Genomic DNA, 13,842 nt, shown 5'->3' with positions numbered 1-13,842 from the left:
TGGACCCTGAGGACCAAGGAGCCCATGGTCACCCACCTCCACTACCACAGTCCTCCCCTCCCAGGACACAAAGGGTATGATGTCCTGAGATAGCCACTCAGAGGCCAAGCTGGAGACACCAGGACAGAGAGCAGGGCCCCTCACCAGCCATCTCTGTGGGCCCCTTTCTAGATCCCAGAGCTCTTTCACCCCTTCCTACTGGAAGGAAAGCCACCTTCCTAGAGAATTTGAGAACATGGGGACGACTTGGGGCTAACGTGGGTTTCTATATCATAAAGGAAATATGTCCAGGGTGAGGGGACCCCAGGGGTTCCCTGAATGGTGCTGAGAGCCCTGAGGCCAGGACACAGCTGAGGCCAGTGCTGGGTGAGCCACTTCTCTCAGGGGACAGCGTCCCCACCTGCCTTGCTCCTCAGGGTGTGGCATGCAGTAGTGAAACCCAACAGGGAAAGCAGAAGGGACAGGAGGCAGGACTGAGAGGGAGGGGACAGAGAGGCTTCCTGGACAGAGACCCCGCCCCCAGCCCTGTGCCCCAGGAAAGTGCTCCTGCCCTGGGAGGAGGCTGAGCTCAGAGAGGAGCAGGGCAGCAGGGCTGACTGGCCTGGACCTCGGCTTCCCAGCGGGTCTGCAGTGAAGCTCCTTCCACAGAGGGGACAGAGCAGCAGGGACCATGCAGCCCCCCTCAGCCTGTCCCTGCAGAGGGGGCATCCCCTGGCAGGGGGTCCTGCTGGCAGGTAAGAGGGACAGTTCCCTGAGGAGGGTGGGCGGTGGAGCACAGTCTTGCTGGTGCCCCCCAGGAGAACACGACCCTCACAGGGGACACAGGGCTTCACTCTGTCCCATTGGGAATTCATTGGGAACAGAACACTGAAGACAGAGAGAAGCTCACCAAGAGGAACAGATGAAGGCAATGGAAAGCTCAGGGGTTCTCTTCCCCAAGTTAATCACCAGGGGCCATTGTATTTTGAAAATCAGTGTTAACAACTAAGTCAGGGCCACTCTCCAAATAGAAAGGCAACTTGAGCAGTGGACACTGTCTGTAGCCACCAGCCTCAGACATTGACTCACAGTCACCTAGACCCTCAGGGAGGGGACCCTGCTCTACTCATCCACAGGAGGCTGAGCCTGGTCCAGGCCCTGGGCTACAACAAGGGTCAGACAAGTCCCTGCCTCCTGGAACTTCCTCTCTAGAGGGCAGGAAGCCAGGCCACAGGGACATCTGCAAGTGAGGCCAGGTGCTGTGTAGATCTAGGAGGGCAGAGAGCAGGGAAATGTCCACAGGGAAGACCTGGGGTCTGTAAGGAGGTGGTCAGGGGAGGTGAGTGCCCAGGTGCCCTGGGTGTGAGCAGGGATCTGAGGGCACTGAGGGGCCAGCCTTGCAGACACCTGAGGAAAGGTGTTCCCAAGAGAGGATGACAGGTACAGGGGTCCTGAAGGAAATAAGGTCAGGCTGCTGGCCTTGACCAGGGACACACGCACACACACCCCAAGGCTGAGGAGTGAGGACTCCTGCTGAGGACCTGGGCCCCATCTTTCCACCCCATTTGAAGGGCCCAGAATTGATGGATTTCTCTTTCTTCCCTCCTAGTCTCACTGTTAACCTTCTGGAACCCGCACCCCACTGCCCAGCTCACTATTGAACCAGTGCCTTTCAATGTTGCAGAAGAGAAAGACATTCTTCTACTTGTCCACAATGCGTCGGGGAACACTGTAGGCTACTCCTGGTACAGAGGGCAAATAACAGACCGCAGCCGTCTAATTGTATCCTACTCGAATCTCACACACTCAGCTACCCAAGGCCCTGCATTCAGTGGTCGAGAGACAATCTACCCCAATGGGTCCCTGCTGTTCTTGAATGTGACAAAGGGGGACACAGGATTCTACACTCTGCAAACCACAACTCCCAATTTTCAAATTGAAACAGCAACTGGAGAGTTCCGCGTACATGGTGAGTGATGCCCCAGCCCTCTGGGTGTTGGAGGGGTTAATTCCTCTGCACACACAGGACTCTGAGACCTGGGTCTGCCTCCCTCCTCCTGTGCATTACGTCCCCACAGTGGAGTTGGAGCACTTACTGCAGGACACACGCAGTGCAGACAGACTTCAGAAGATCTGAGTCCTCTGCCTGAATCCACTGGCAGAGAGCAAGGTGGTCTGGTGAGAGGCTCGGCGCAGGCAGAGCAGTCTCAACCCAGCCCCTGTGTCCTTCCCAGGTGCATGGCCCTGAGAAAGACCCTGCAGGACTGAGTCAGGCCTGGCCTGATGGCCCTGGAGTCCTCACAGAGAAGGTCATCCCAGGAAGCTCCTGCTCCAGACCTCAGTCCCAGGGTCCTGGCTTCAGGTGACCCTGAGGACATGTGGCCAGGGTTGGAGTTTGGCTTCCTGTTGAGGGCCGCTGGGGAGCAATGATTTACTGGCCACCTGATCTGGTAGCTCCTGGAGGGGGTCACCAGCCAGGAACAGTCCCAGGAGCCACATCTGGGCAAGGGCACCTGGGCATCTCCTTCTCCCAGGACTAGGTGTGGTGAGCACAGAGGGACAGGGGCCTCAGGCCAAGTCAGGTGCCCTGATGGACTTCTATGAGGCTCCACAGGAAGGTCCGTGTCCGCAAGGAGAGGAACAGAGGAAAGAGATGCTCCTGGAGCTCCTGGTCCTCCCGGGACCAGCCCAGGGCGCTCTCACTGGGAGGCAGATCAGAGTAGGGGCTTTTTCTTTGGGGGCAGCTCCTCTAAACCAAGGTCAGGTTACTGTGAGTATTTCAAGGTTAACTTAGAGACAACATGGTGAACCAGACACCACTTCCCATGTATCCAATAAAGGGAAACTGAGGCACAGGCAACACAGTTGCTGAATCAGGTCATACAGACCATGGGTGGGAGGTCAGTGGTGCATGTCACTCTGCAGCCAGAGCCCTGTGCTCTGCATGCTGAGGGCCTATTAGGCATCTGTGGACCAGAGACCAGTCATTGGCTCAGGTAGTTTAGTCCTGGGCACTGGCAGCCTGGAGGGGACACTGTGGTCTGGGAGTGAGAGCAAATCGAGAATAATCAACTTTTATTCTACAACCAAATCCCCTTCCTCAACAAAATGTCCAGGACTCCCCTTCATAAGCCAGTCCACAAGCTCCCTTAGTGGACTTGAGGTCATGTGTTTCCTGGTGTGTTGGGTGTCGCTCACTCTGGAGCATAAGGGACAGGACTTTCTCCCTCCCCACAAGACCCTCCAACCAGCACAGGGCCCAGTGTGTGCCCAACTCTCAATGGTTTTGTGACAAGGGAGGGAAGATCATGAATAAATGACCCTGAACCCCTTCAGAGCCTGGAACCTGCATGTGCAATCCCAGGGGGTTCTGCCACCTGCTCCCTGTCCCTCCTGGAGGCTGGGGCTCTTGCTCCATCCCACCAACCACCTCTCCTGAGGCCACCCAGGAGCCACATCACACGATGCCCTTGGGGTAGCCGGGCTGTGGAGGGTCTTCAGGGTGGCCCTGGGTCAGTTCTGATACAGCCATGAGGCTCTTGGACCTGGGGCTTTAAGTCCCTGTAGCCCCACTGCTCCCTGCCATGGCGATTCTGGCTGTCTTGCTCCTGCCTGTCCGTCCTCTCCCTCCTTCTCATTCAGGCAGGACTGGCCCTGCCCTGCACAATGAGCCATGCCCTTCCCTCCTGCACTAATGGCCATCTGTCCTGTCCACTTCCTGCTAACACCTGGGGCCAGGCCCCCTCCTGGGGAAGAGTCAAGGGCACAGAAACAGTCGAGGCAGGTGCCCCTGTCAGGCTGCATCAGGGACAATGTCCCCGACTGTGAAGGGGGCCCCACTGTGTCCCTTCCAGGGCTCTTTCCTTCCATGACAATGACATGTGAAATAGGCCAGGACACAGGCCTGAGCATCTCCCCCGTCTACTCTCTGCACTGACTCAGCGAGGGGGACAGAGGCAGGACAGGGCGGCAAGCCCCTAGGTCCCAGGCTCCTTACACCCAGATGACTGGTGGCTCCATCCTGGTCCCTAAGTGGGGCTCAGGCTCCTCCAGTGACTCCCAGTACCTTCCCCAAGGGGGAGCTGGACTGAAGGGTGCTGTCTCAGGGGCTGTCTATTCCATATGTGCCTGTGTCCCCATGAGGACACCATCACTACAAGGGAGGTCTGTCCCCACATGGTGTGATGCTCCAGCCACGGTCACTTACATTAGGCTCTAGTCTCTGATTTGGATCAATTTGATGATCTCACTGCACTTCCTGGGGTGAGAAGAACAGGAAGAAGGCATTCCACAGGCCTGTGTCAGGTGCTTCCCCACTTTGCTGAGTCTCCACAGCAACTGGGAACATAGCCTTCTAGATTGATTAACATTGCCAGGTTTCTGTTCTCGCGACTAAAAGGCTCAGGGGTCACTCTAGTTAAAGTGGGCTAACTGGCTGCACAAAGTAACCACACAAGAGACACAAATTCCTTTTTCTTCGGGGTTGCTGTGACAGATCCTCTGATCTTAAGGGTCTGCAGAAAGAGAGAGAGCGAGAGCATGCGCTTACCCCTTTTATTGAGGAGAAGCTATTCAAATGAGGCAAGGGGTCAGGTTTCAGGGGCTGAGTCTATCTTCATGATGTCCACTGTCAGCAGATTGACTGACACCTGGGTAGGCCACACCCAAGGGCACAGTAAGAGGATGGGACACAACAAGGCACTTACATGGAAAATTCTATCCTAAACAGGGCAAGGGCTTATATTACAAAGGAACAGATGAGCTTAGCTCACCCATGGGGCTGTAGCAAGACACACCCATTTCTGTGATTGAGTGCCTCAGCACCCAGCTGGGGAGTGTAACTCAGTCACCCATAAGGTTGGCCTCTCACAAACATGATCAATAATACTTCTCTGAGTTTGGTGTTGTGCCTCATTTTACATAACAGAGACCCTCAGATGTCCCCTCCGACCATTCAGTCCTCCACCAGGACCCACAGGTCTCTCCTTACTCAGGAGGCTGCAGGTTTCAAACTGACTTTAGCATCTGCCTTGGGTCATAATGTGACCCCTCAGGACTTCAGAGCTCAGTCTAAGACACTGTGCTCCTTAGGGAAATATTTCTTTCAGAAAGGAGTCTTAGATCCTGGGTATTAAACACTATTTTCCAATATGGGAAAACTTTACCATCCCCCATTTCTACCCCAGGTCTGCCACACACAAGCCCAGGAGGGCCGTATTTTCAGCAAGGTCCTGGTCCCCTCTTCCACCTCTTAGTGCTAATGTGTTAGGAACCATCCACTGGTCTCTCAGGACAATTCCACATGCCTCACCTGCTCTCTGCAGGGGGAGAGGGATGTAAAGACCAAGGACAGGAACATGATTCTGCTCTAAACCTTGTCTGTCCCCCTCACCTTAGAGCATTCTTTGGACTCAGGCTTTACCTTTCAGGTATCACTGGCTCCTGTCAGTCACCAGGAAACACCTGAGCAGAACTGCCCCCATGTGGCCCCATCCTGACCACCAAACTGAATGCCCCTGGTCTCCTGTGTGGGATTTCTGTTCACACACCCCATTCTCACATCAGGAGGTGGGGTCTTCTTGGGGTGTAGGCACAATGGGGTGTCCCATCATGACCCACCTCTAGGATGGCCTTGAGAACCAAAGGCTCAGAGGACACACACGTGGGCCGAGCCCTGGAGTCCATGCAGCTGGAGGACTCTGCATCTCAAGGCCAGCCAGGGCCAGCGAGGACCAGAGGAGACACGGGGTTGCTAACTCCCAGTCCTGGGTCTGTCCAGGACCAAACTCTGCAATTAAGTGCACCTGTGAGAAACTCTGTGCTTCTCCCAGACACAGCCCAGGGGGCCTCACCTCTTCTGATCCCTCAGATCCTCCTACATCTGCCCAGGATACCCACTCTGCCTGGTTCTTTAGGACTCAGGTTGGTGGGAGGTGAGAGGCCAGCTCAGGTGGAAAGACGCCTTTGCAGGGATCACAGGGCATTCCTCTCTTTGTTGTCTGCACAGAGAAATTACCCAAACCCAACATCACAATCAACAACTCCCAACCCATGGAGGGTGAGGACTCTCTAGCATTAACGTGTGAACCTGAGGTTAATTATGCGACCTACCTGTGGAAGATAAACAATCAGACGATCCCAGATGGTGACAGGCTGAAGCTGTCCAACAAAACAGAACTCTCACTTTATTCAAAGTCACAAGGAATGACACAGGACCCTATGTGTGTGAAACCCAGAACCCAGTGAGTGCCAGCCACAGTGACCCACTCACCCTGAGTATTTCCTGTGAGTAACTTCTATTCCTCCATTACCCTGGCTGTGAACTCAAACACACAGGGCCAGAGGCTGGGCCACTTAGTCCCTCTCAGGTCCAAGTACACAGACCCTCTCTCCTGGGCACCTGGACTGGCGGTGACAATAGCCCCAGGCACATCCAGGCAGGCCCAGCCTTGGGCCATGAATAGGAGGGGAGGGCTTGTGGTTCCCTGGGGAGGCCTGGGGTCAGCCACCTGGGACAGAGAAGCAGGGATTGTCACAGACTAATTTCAGTGAACAAAGGGGGTTTGGTTGAGACTTTCTGTGAGTGTGTATGTTGCTGGGATTTGAACCCAGGGCCTCATGCATGCTGGGCAGGTGCTGTACCACTGCACTCCCCAGCCTAGTTTCAACTTATAAAATAAACAAGGTTGTGACATGGATCAGTAGTTCTATTGTGGTCTTCTACAGTCTAGGAACTTCCCCTTCCCTCTGATGACATTACATATGGCTTTATTCTGTTTGCTCCAGATGGTTCGGATGCCCCCATCATAAACCCCCCAGACTCACATTTCCATCCAGGGACCAATCTCAACCTCTCCTGCCACGCAGACTCTAACCGGCCTGCTCAGTTCTCTTGGTCTTTCAATGGGAGGCCCCTGGAATCCACACAAGAGCTCTCAATCCCCAAACTCTTTACAAATAATAGCAGATCCTATGTGTGTGTCGCCCATAACTCTGTCACTACCCTCAATAGGACCACAACCAAGAACATTACCATGTCAAGTTAGTGGACCCTGGAGCACAGTATCAAGTGCTGGGTGGAGCCTTGATTTTTCTGGAAACAACATGGAAGAAGTTCCTTCCTAGCCTCAGGCCCCCTCTCAGTCAGCCCCCTGCTGTTTTTCCACAGGGCTTGTGGCCCAGCCCTCCCTCAGAGCCACCAACACAGAACCACACTCTGTGGCCATGACCTGCCTCTCAGGTGGCCCTGGACTCTCCATCACGTGGATCCTCAACAGCCAGACTCTGCAGCTCACAGACAGGATGCAGCTGTCCCCGGACCACAGGACCCTCCGCATAGACCCCGTCAGACAGGGGGATGCTGGGGAGTATCAGTGTGAGGCCTCCAACCCCGCCAGTTCCACCAGGAGTGACCGCTACAGACTGGCTGTGATCTCTGAGTGGCCCCGTCCCACCCAGTGCTTCCCTCACATATTCCACTGTCAAGGGCCATCATATGGCACCAGCCATGAGCTTGGGGTAGATGCCAGAGCTTGGAGAGAATGTGGTTGAGTACCCAGAAATTAGGTGCCTTGATGTCATCTTGGTTCTGATCTGACCCGAGGCTAGGCCTGGGCTACACAGTCTGTGAGGGCTGCCCGCTGACACTGTCCTGAGATGGAAGGAAGAAAAGAGGAAGAGGGGGTGGGGTGGGGCTCAGTGGTAGAGCACTTGCCCGGCCTGTGTGAGAACCTGGGTTCAATTCTCAGCTTCAAACAAACAAATGAATAAAATAAAGTTCCATCAACATCTAAAAAATATATTAACATAAAAGAGAAGAGGAAGAGGCCTTAACAGGAGCAGGAGCAGGATGTGGCCCAGCTCCATGTGGAGAGGGTCAGGCTAGAGCACATGCAGGTTTCACAACCAAACGTGAAGAAATCGCCAGAAGCAGAGTCGGGAGGACATGGTGACAACGTGACAAAGTGCACTGGGACATGATGCCATTACCTTCCACCCTCTGTGGCCCCCTGCAGGGCCCAGCTGGTTCCCCTGAAGACCTGACCTTCAGCCCCTTTGTCTTCTCTTTCAGCAGCAGAGAGGACCCCAGGCCTCCCTGTGGGGGCCGTCGCTGGCATCGTGACTGGGGTCCTGGTCGCGGTGGCTCTGGTGGCTGCTCTGGGGTGTTTCCTGCTCCACACAAGAACTGGAAGGTACCCAGGCTTCCCCCCCTGATCCCACCCAGGAGACCCCAGGCCTGAGGGAAGGAGGCCCATCCTCAGACTCTGCCCTGACTCCCACCTCCCCACTTCCCGAGGACCCTCCCCTCTCACCCAGCAGCCCCCGTCCCTCACCAGCTGCTGGCCCTGGGCTGATTGCTCACCAGCTGCCTCCTCTGCACATTGGTCACCAGGACCTGTCCCCACAGCACTGGTGTCCCTCCCTAGACGAGTGTTCAACACGGCACCTCCTGCAGTATTTGCCCCACACCAAGAGAGAGCTGCAGCTGTGTGTATGAGGGGTCCTGTCCCAGGTCACTCAGAGCAAGGGCTGGAGCCTGGAGAGGAAGGAAGGTCCACTCTGCACACCTCCTGTGTGACCCAAGGCCCCTGATGTGTGAGGAGGGATCCCAGGGCCCAGCCAGATAGTGTGTCCTGGAAAGTTCTTTGCCTCCTGGTCACATGGGTGGAGAGCACAAAAGGCCACTGTCACATTACCTCATCTCCTGGCCTGAGCAGAGGGTCCTCCACAGCAGGATCACCAATGGGGGTCGGGGATTGTCAAGATGCACGTGGTTCCCAAATGTCTTGCCTACGTGGTGACCCTGCTTCCCTGTCCCCAGGGCCTGGACCTTTTTACTCAGTCAAACTCTCCTGCTCTAATTCTTCCTCAATCCTCAGTCCCTTTTCTGGGTCCCTCAGCCAACGTTCTCCTGGGTCTGCACCTGGGAGGGTCCTTCACCTTGGCCCAGTGCAGCAGTGTCTTCTTAAGGCCTTTCCAGCCCTCCCCTCCCCTGGGCCCCCTGGTACACAGACCTGATGGGGAGAGGAGGGTTTCACACCCTCCTTGGAAAAGGGGTACCCTCCTCTTCCCCTATCTGACCCCAGTCCATGACCCTCATGAATAAGCCTGATTTTTCCTAGGGCCAGTGACCAGCATGGCCTCAGAGACCATCGCACCCCAGCATCAAGACCCGGTAAGTGCCCCTTCAGCCTGAGCGTGGCTGGAAGCCCTTAGGCCTGCCACACAGTGTCCACTCTTGCCCACAACCACACGTCCAGGGTTGAATGTTTACACTGGGGATTCAAGGATCCCTGTCATCAAACACAACAGGGGACCCACCTGGCCAAGCCAGCCCAGACTTGTAGCATCTGATCTCCTTCTCTTGTTCTATGGCTCCTTGGGCCACTACAAGGGCTACAGGGTCTCTTCCTGGACGTGCTGTCTCCCTGACACTCTGAGAGTTGAGGACCCCTAACCCCTCCTGCAGAAGGGGTCCAGCCCTCCTCATGTCTGCTAACTCTTGTCTCTGTCCCCAGGCCAAGGTCCCTCTGACAGCTCCACCTCCCTGGTAAGTCCCCCAGCTATCTCTACACAGGGGACTAGCTCTGCAGGCTCAGGGGCACTGTCAACCCCCACACAGCACAGACACCCCCACTCATGTTGGACCAGGACAAGGTTAGCCTGGCCCTGGCCAGAGACTTGGCCACTCTCAGGGACAGGTCCACCATCACTCTGTCCTCAGCCCACCCTACTTCCTGCCATCTCAAGGGAGTCCTGGTGCAGAATGGGTGCTGGGAGCTTCTATCAGTGGCCCTGGGTTAATGATGGGGACCATAGTCTGGACAGAAACTGGGGTGTCTGTCCTGAAGTGGAGGCTGGTGCTCAGGACCCAGAGCTGGTAACTCCTGAGAAGAAAGGGCTAAAGCAGACACAGGGAGTAAGCTCTGGCCTGTCAGAGACCAGAACCTTCCAGGCACCACCCAGCACCTGCTCACTGGAGTCTCAGCCTTGATGACACTCCCTTGCTGACCCTGATTTCCAATATCCCTCCCTGCCAGGCCCCATCCCCTGTCCACGGAGCTGATGTCCCCATCTACCAGGTGAGTGTGGTGATGACCCTTGCCCACAGTCCAGGGCGAACCAAGAGATGCCTCTCCCCACACCTTCCTGATCTTGCCAGGAAACAGCAGCCAAAATGGGATCAGGGGGTGGTGAGCAGGCGATGGGGGGGGCCTGGGAAAAGGAGCCTCTGAGCCCAGACAGACACAGGGACAGACAGTCCCAGGTGGGCCCGGGCCTAGGAGTTCATGGTCCCCTGGTTCAGAAGGGTCAGAGCCTCTTGGTTCTTTTTCAGGAATTACTAGACCCTGACCTGGACATCTACTGCTGGGCCGACGACAAGGCTGATGTGGATTTTTAGTTTCCACCACACGATGTTCCATGTGGGCTGAGGGAGGGTCCTGCTAGACCCCAGATGCTGGGTGATGGGACAGAGGTGGAACCTGACCCTATTGGACTCTGGAACCTAGAGGGGGAGGGGTCCCTGGGGATTCTAGAGACACAGGCTGCCCTGGGCTCTCAATGGCCAGAACCAGGCTGCCTGTGCCCAGGAGCAGGGGCTTCCAGGGAGAGGGAAGGGCCCCTGTGGGTCACCTGGAAAGGCGCTGAATAAAGACCCCCTTCCCTCCTTCGCTCTTGGTTCCTGTGGGAATGTCTCTTGGCAGACACTCCCCTCAGGTTCCAGGTCAGCTCTCTCCTGTGTCACGCAGGGGAATCATGGTCTCTAAGTGGTTCCCACAGGTTTCTCTTCCTGGGAGACAGGAGCTGGAGGTGGAGCCAGGGCAAAGGTTGGTCTGTCCACAGGGAAGGGTGAGGGTCCCAAGGCCCTGCAGCCAGCAGAGCACTCAGTGGCTCTCGTCCTCCAGGGACCCAGGGTGGCTGGCTCTGGCCAAGATTTCTTCTCCACCCAAAGCCCAGTACTCAGCACATCTTCACCTCTGCTAGGGCATGGGACTGTCAGAGTAATCAGGGGACAGGGCCAGATCCATACTCATGCCCTGAACAAGGGCCTCAGGCCCTGCCCGAGGATCCAGCCCTGCCCTCCCATCACCTTCCACTCTGCCCTGCCTGGTCTCTCTGGGACCAGCCTCCTCTGCACACTCCAGCACCCAGGGCAGAGGCTCAGGGCTCCCCACATGGGGCTCTGCAGGCTCCATGGTGATGGCACAGAGGGTCTCCTCCCTGAGCTGGGGCCCAGGATGTGCTCTACAGCCTCCTCCATCCACCTGGCCACTGCCCTGCCTCCTTCCCTGAAGGCTGGGCGGGGACATTCTCATGTAGGTTCATGTGGATCAGGCCTCTACTCTCCTGGAAATTAGAGGTGAATTTAGTAAAGATGAGGGACACTCTGCTGATGCCTGAGAGTTGTGTGTCCTGACATGAGAGGTAGGAGGCCATCCTCAGAGATTCCCTGTGACTCAGCTCTAGTGAGGCTCCTCCTGCGTGAACATAGCATCAGGTCACACACGGTGACTTCTCTTTTCTTGGTTTCCTGGTGCAGCTGCCACAGACTGGCTCCCACACAGTGGCTCCGAACAGCAGATACCAAGGTGTCCTGAGCTGCATTCTTCTGGAGGCTCTAGCAGGTGTGCACAGCAACATAAGTGCCCTGAGACTCAGGCCACTGCTGCATCCTAAAAGCTCGTGGAACCTTTTCCCCCAGGTCCTGTCCTGGGAACCACAGCAGCTGGAGCTCCCCCTGAGCACCTCATCCTGCTCCCTGAGCCACACACAAGCCCCTGGGAACTGTGTCAAGCCAAGCCCTCCAGGCAGTGTCATGCTCAGGCAGTGTCATGTCAGGTCCCACCCACCCCCAGGTTGCCCACTGGAAGGGTCACCTGTGCACTCAGGGGAGCCTCCCTGACGTGGATGGGGTGGATTCCGCTTCACCTTCTGCATCTGGGCAGTCCCCAGGGTGCTCTGTACCCTGTCCCTGTGCCCAGTGTTTCTCCCTGGACACAGCCTCAGACCCTGACAGGGGCAGATGAGGGGCTGACTCTCCAGCAGTCCTTCCCATTTTCCCCAGGTCAACCTGCTCAGCCCTGAGACCCTCCCTCTACAGGAGCCCTGTGCTCTGAGCTCCTGAACACCTGCCCCCACACATGCCAGCTTCAGGTCAGTGACAACCACCAGCTCTGACATCTGCCTGCAAGGCAGGTGTCTGAGCAGACTCACCAGGTGGGACACCTGAGGCTTCAGCATGCAGGGGCACCCTAGTCCCTCTCCTCCCTCCCTGAGGACAGCAGGCCCCACAGGGTGTCTGTGAAACCAGCCCTGGGTCCAAAACACAGCTTCAGGTCCCTCCTGACCCTCTACAGGGAGAGGCACTGGGGCAGTGGCAGCCACTAGGAAATTTGACTGTCAAGGAAACACTCGGCCCCATCCCTCCTCATACCTGTGAAAGGAACAGACACATACACTACAGATGGCCTCACCATATGCCCCAGAGGTCATTCCCAGGCAGCTGCAGCCAGAATAGCAATCTACTTGCTGCTCTCTCCCTGTGACAGCAGGTGCTGCTTTTGCATTGTGGCCGGGGGTGCCCTCCACTGCCACCCCCAGGGAACCCAAACCTGCCTGTGCCCCGCCTCAGCCACACTCCTCAGCCTCCTGCTCCCCTCCACCTCCCTGACCTGCACAGAGAGGGGACAGCCCTCCTAGCCCCTCCCTGCTCACTGCCAGCCTTAGGTGCTCATCACGGAGTCTGCAGGGGTCATTTGTGCTCAGGTTGGTCACTTGTGGGACCATGCAGACAGGAAAAGCCTCCCACATGCCTTCGACTCTCAGGGAAAATAAACAGAGAACAACTCCAACCAAACGTCAGAAGGCAACAGCTTGGGTTCCTAACAGTGCACCATCCTGGCTGTGATCTTCTTCAAGGGACACCTCCATGTCCTTCTTTTGAAACCTTAGGACAGTTGGCTCCTCCTGAGGCTGCCCATCCTTGTTTGCAAAGTTCTCCCGACTCTGAGCAGGAGTCCTCAGGACAACCCCGTCCTGTCCCTAGACTCACCCTGCACTGGGTGTCAGGCACCCTGGGGACCCAAGGTGAACGGGACCTCTGCTATAGCCTGTAGGTCAGAGCCACCTGAGCCCAGTGTCAGGGCCAACTGTCACCATTTGGACCCTAGGCAGCATCCCTGCTACAGTCCCTGACAATGGCCATGGGTCTCCTCATGACCTTCAGGGGCAACAATGGGCCTCACAGTCAAATTCAGCCTTGGGATTCTTTGAGACAGGAGTGTGGCTTTGGCTGGAGATGGAGGTGGAGATGTCGCCTGAGTTCCACCTGGGCACCAATGGCCCTGTGGGCTCCACCTCCATGCCTGCTGTCCCTGATGGAGACCAGCTCTAGTGCACATCCTGTTCAGGAAGGAGACCCTCTGTCCCATCACCATGGAGCCTGGAGAGTCCCCTGTGGGGAGCCCTGAGCCTCTGTGCCTGGGAGAACCCTGCTTGGCCATGAGTCCCTTGTAGTCACCTGCTACCTCCATCACTCATGGGGAAAAGCAGGGTGACCACAAGAGAACCATCCAGGCAGAGGACAGAGGCCACCCACAGAGGACATGTGCAGGCCTGATCCACAGCTGCACCAACAAATGGAGAGAAAAGCTCTCCCCGATCTCTTTCCCCAAGAGCAGCAGAGCCCAAGGTCACTGTCTCCCATTGCCAAACCTGTTCCTAGGATACAGGTCACCTGCCCTTGCACAGCCAGGCCTGAAGTTCCCTCTGAGACACTTGGATATGGGATCTGAGCTAGGCTGGAGACACGTAAGATAGAGGGCAGGTCCAGTCATACCAGTCATACCTCAGTGGGACCAA

The 13,842-nt window shown here is 56.5% G+C and overlaps 1 protein-coding gene across 1 annotated transcript in view; it reads left to right on the top strand.

Annotated features, from left to right (window-relative positions):
• Positions 1-670: 670 nt before the first annotated feature.
• Positions 671-13,842, top strand: part of LOC144250287 (cell adhesion molecule CEACAM5-like) — a 48,551-nt gene continuing 35,379 nt past the window's right edge. The window contains 10 exon segments of the mRNA XM_077792800.1: positions 671-734; positions 1,589-1,948; positions 5,987-6,145; positions 6,148-6,264; positions 6,766-7,020; positions 7,148-7,407; positions 7,995-8,097; positions 9,102-9,154; positions 9,498-9,529; positions 10,020-10,061. Of these exon segments, the coding sequence (XP_077648926.1) occupies positions 671-734; positions 1,589-1,948; positions 5,987-6,145; positions 6,148-6,264; positions 6,766-7,020; positions 7,148-7,407; positions 7,995-8,097; positions 9,102-9,154; positions 9,498-9,529; positions 10,020-10,061 (1,445 nt within the window).

Source organism: Urocitellus parryii, chromosome 15 (genome assembly GCF_045843805.1).
Source record: "Urocitellus parryii isolate mUroPar1 chromosome 15, mUroPar1.hap1, whole genome shotgun sequence".
NCBI classification, from domain to species: Eukaryota; Metazoa; Chordata; class Mammalia; order Rodentia; family Sciuridae; genus Urocitellus; species Urocitellus parryii.
The sequence above is the reverse complement of the archived record's forward strand: the minus strand, read 5'-3'. Positions and strand labels throughout refer to the sequence as shown.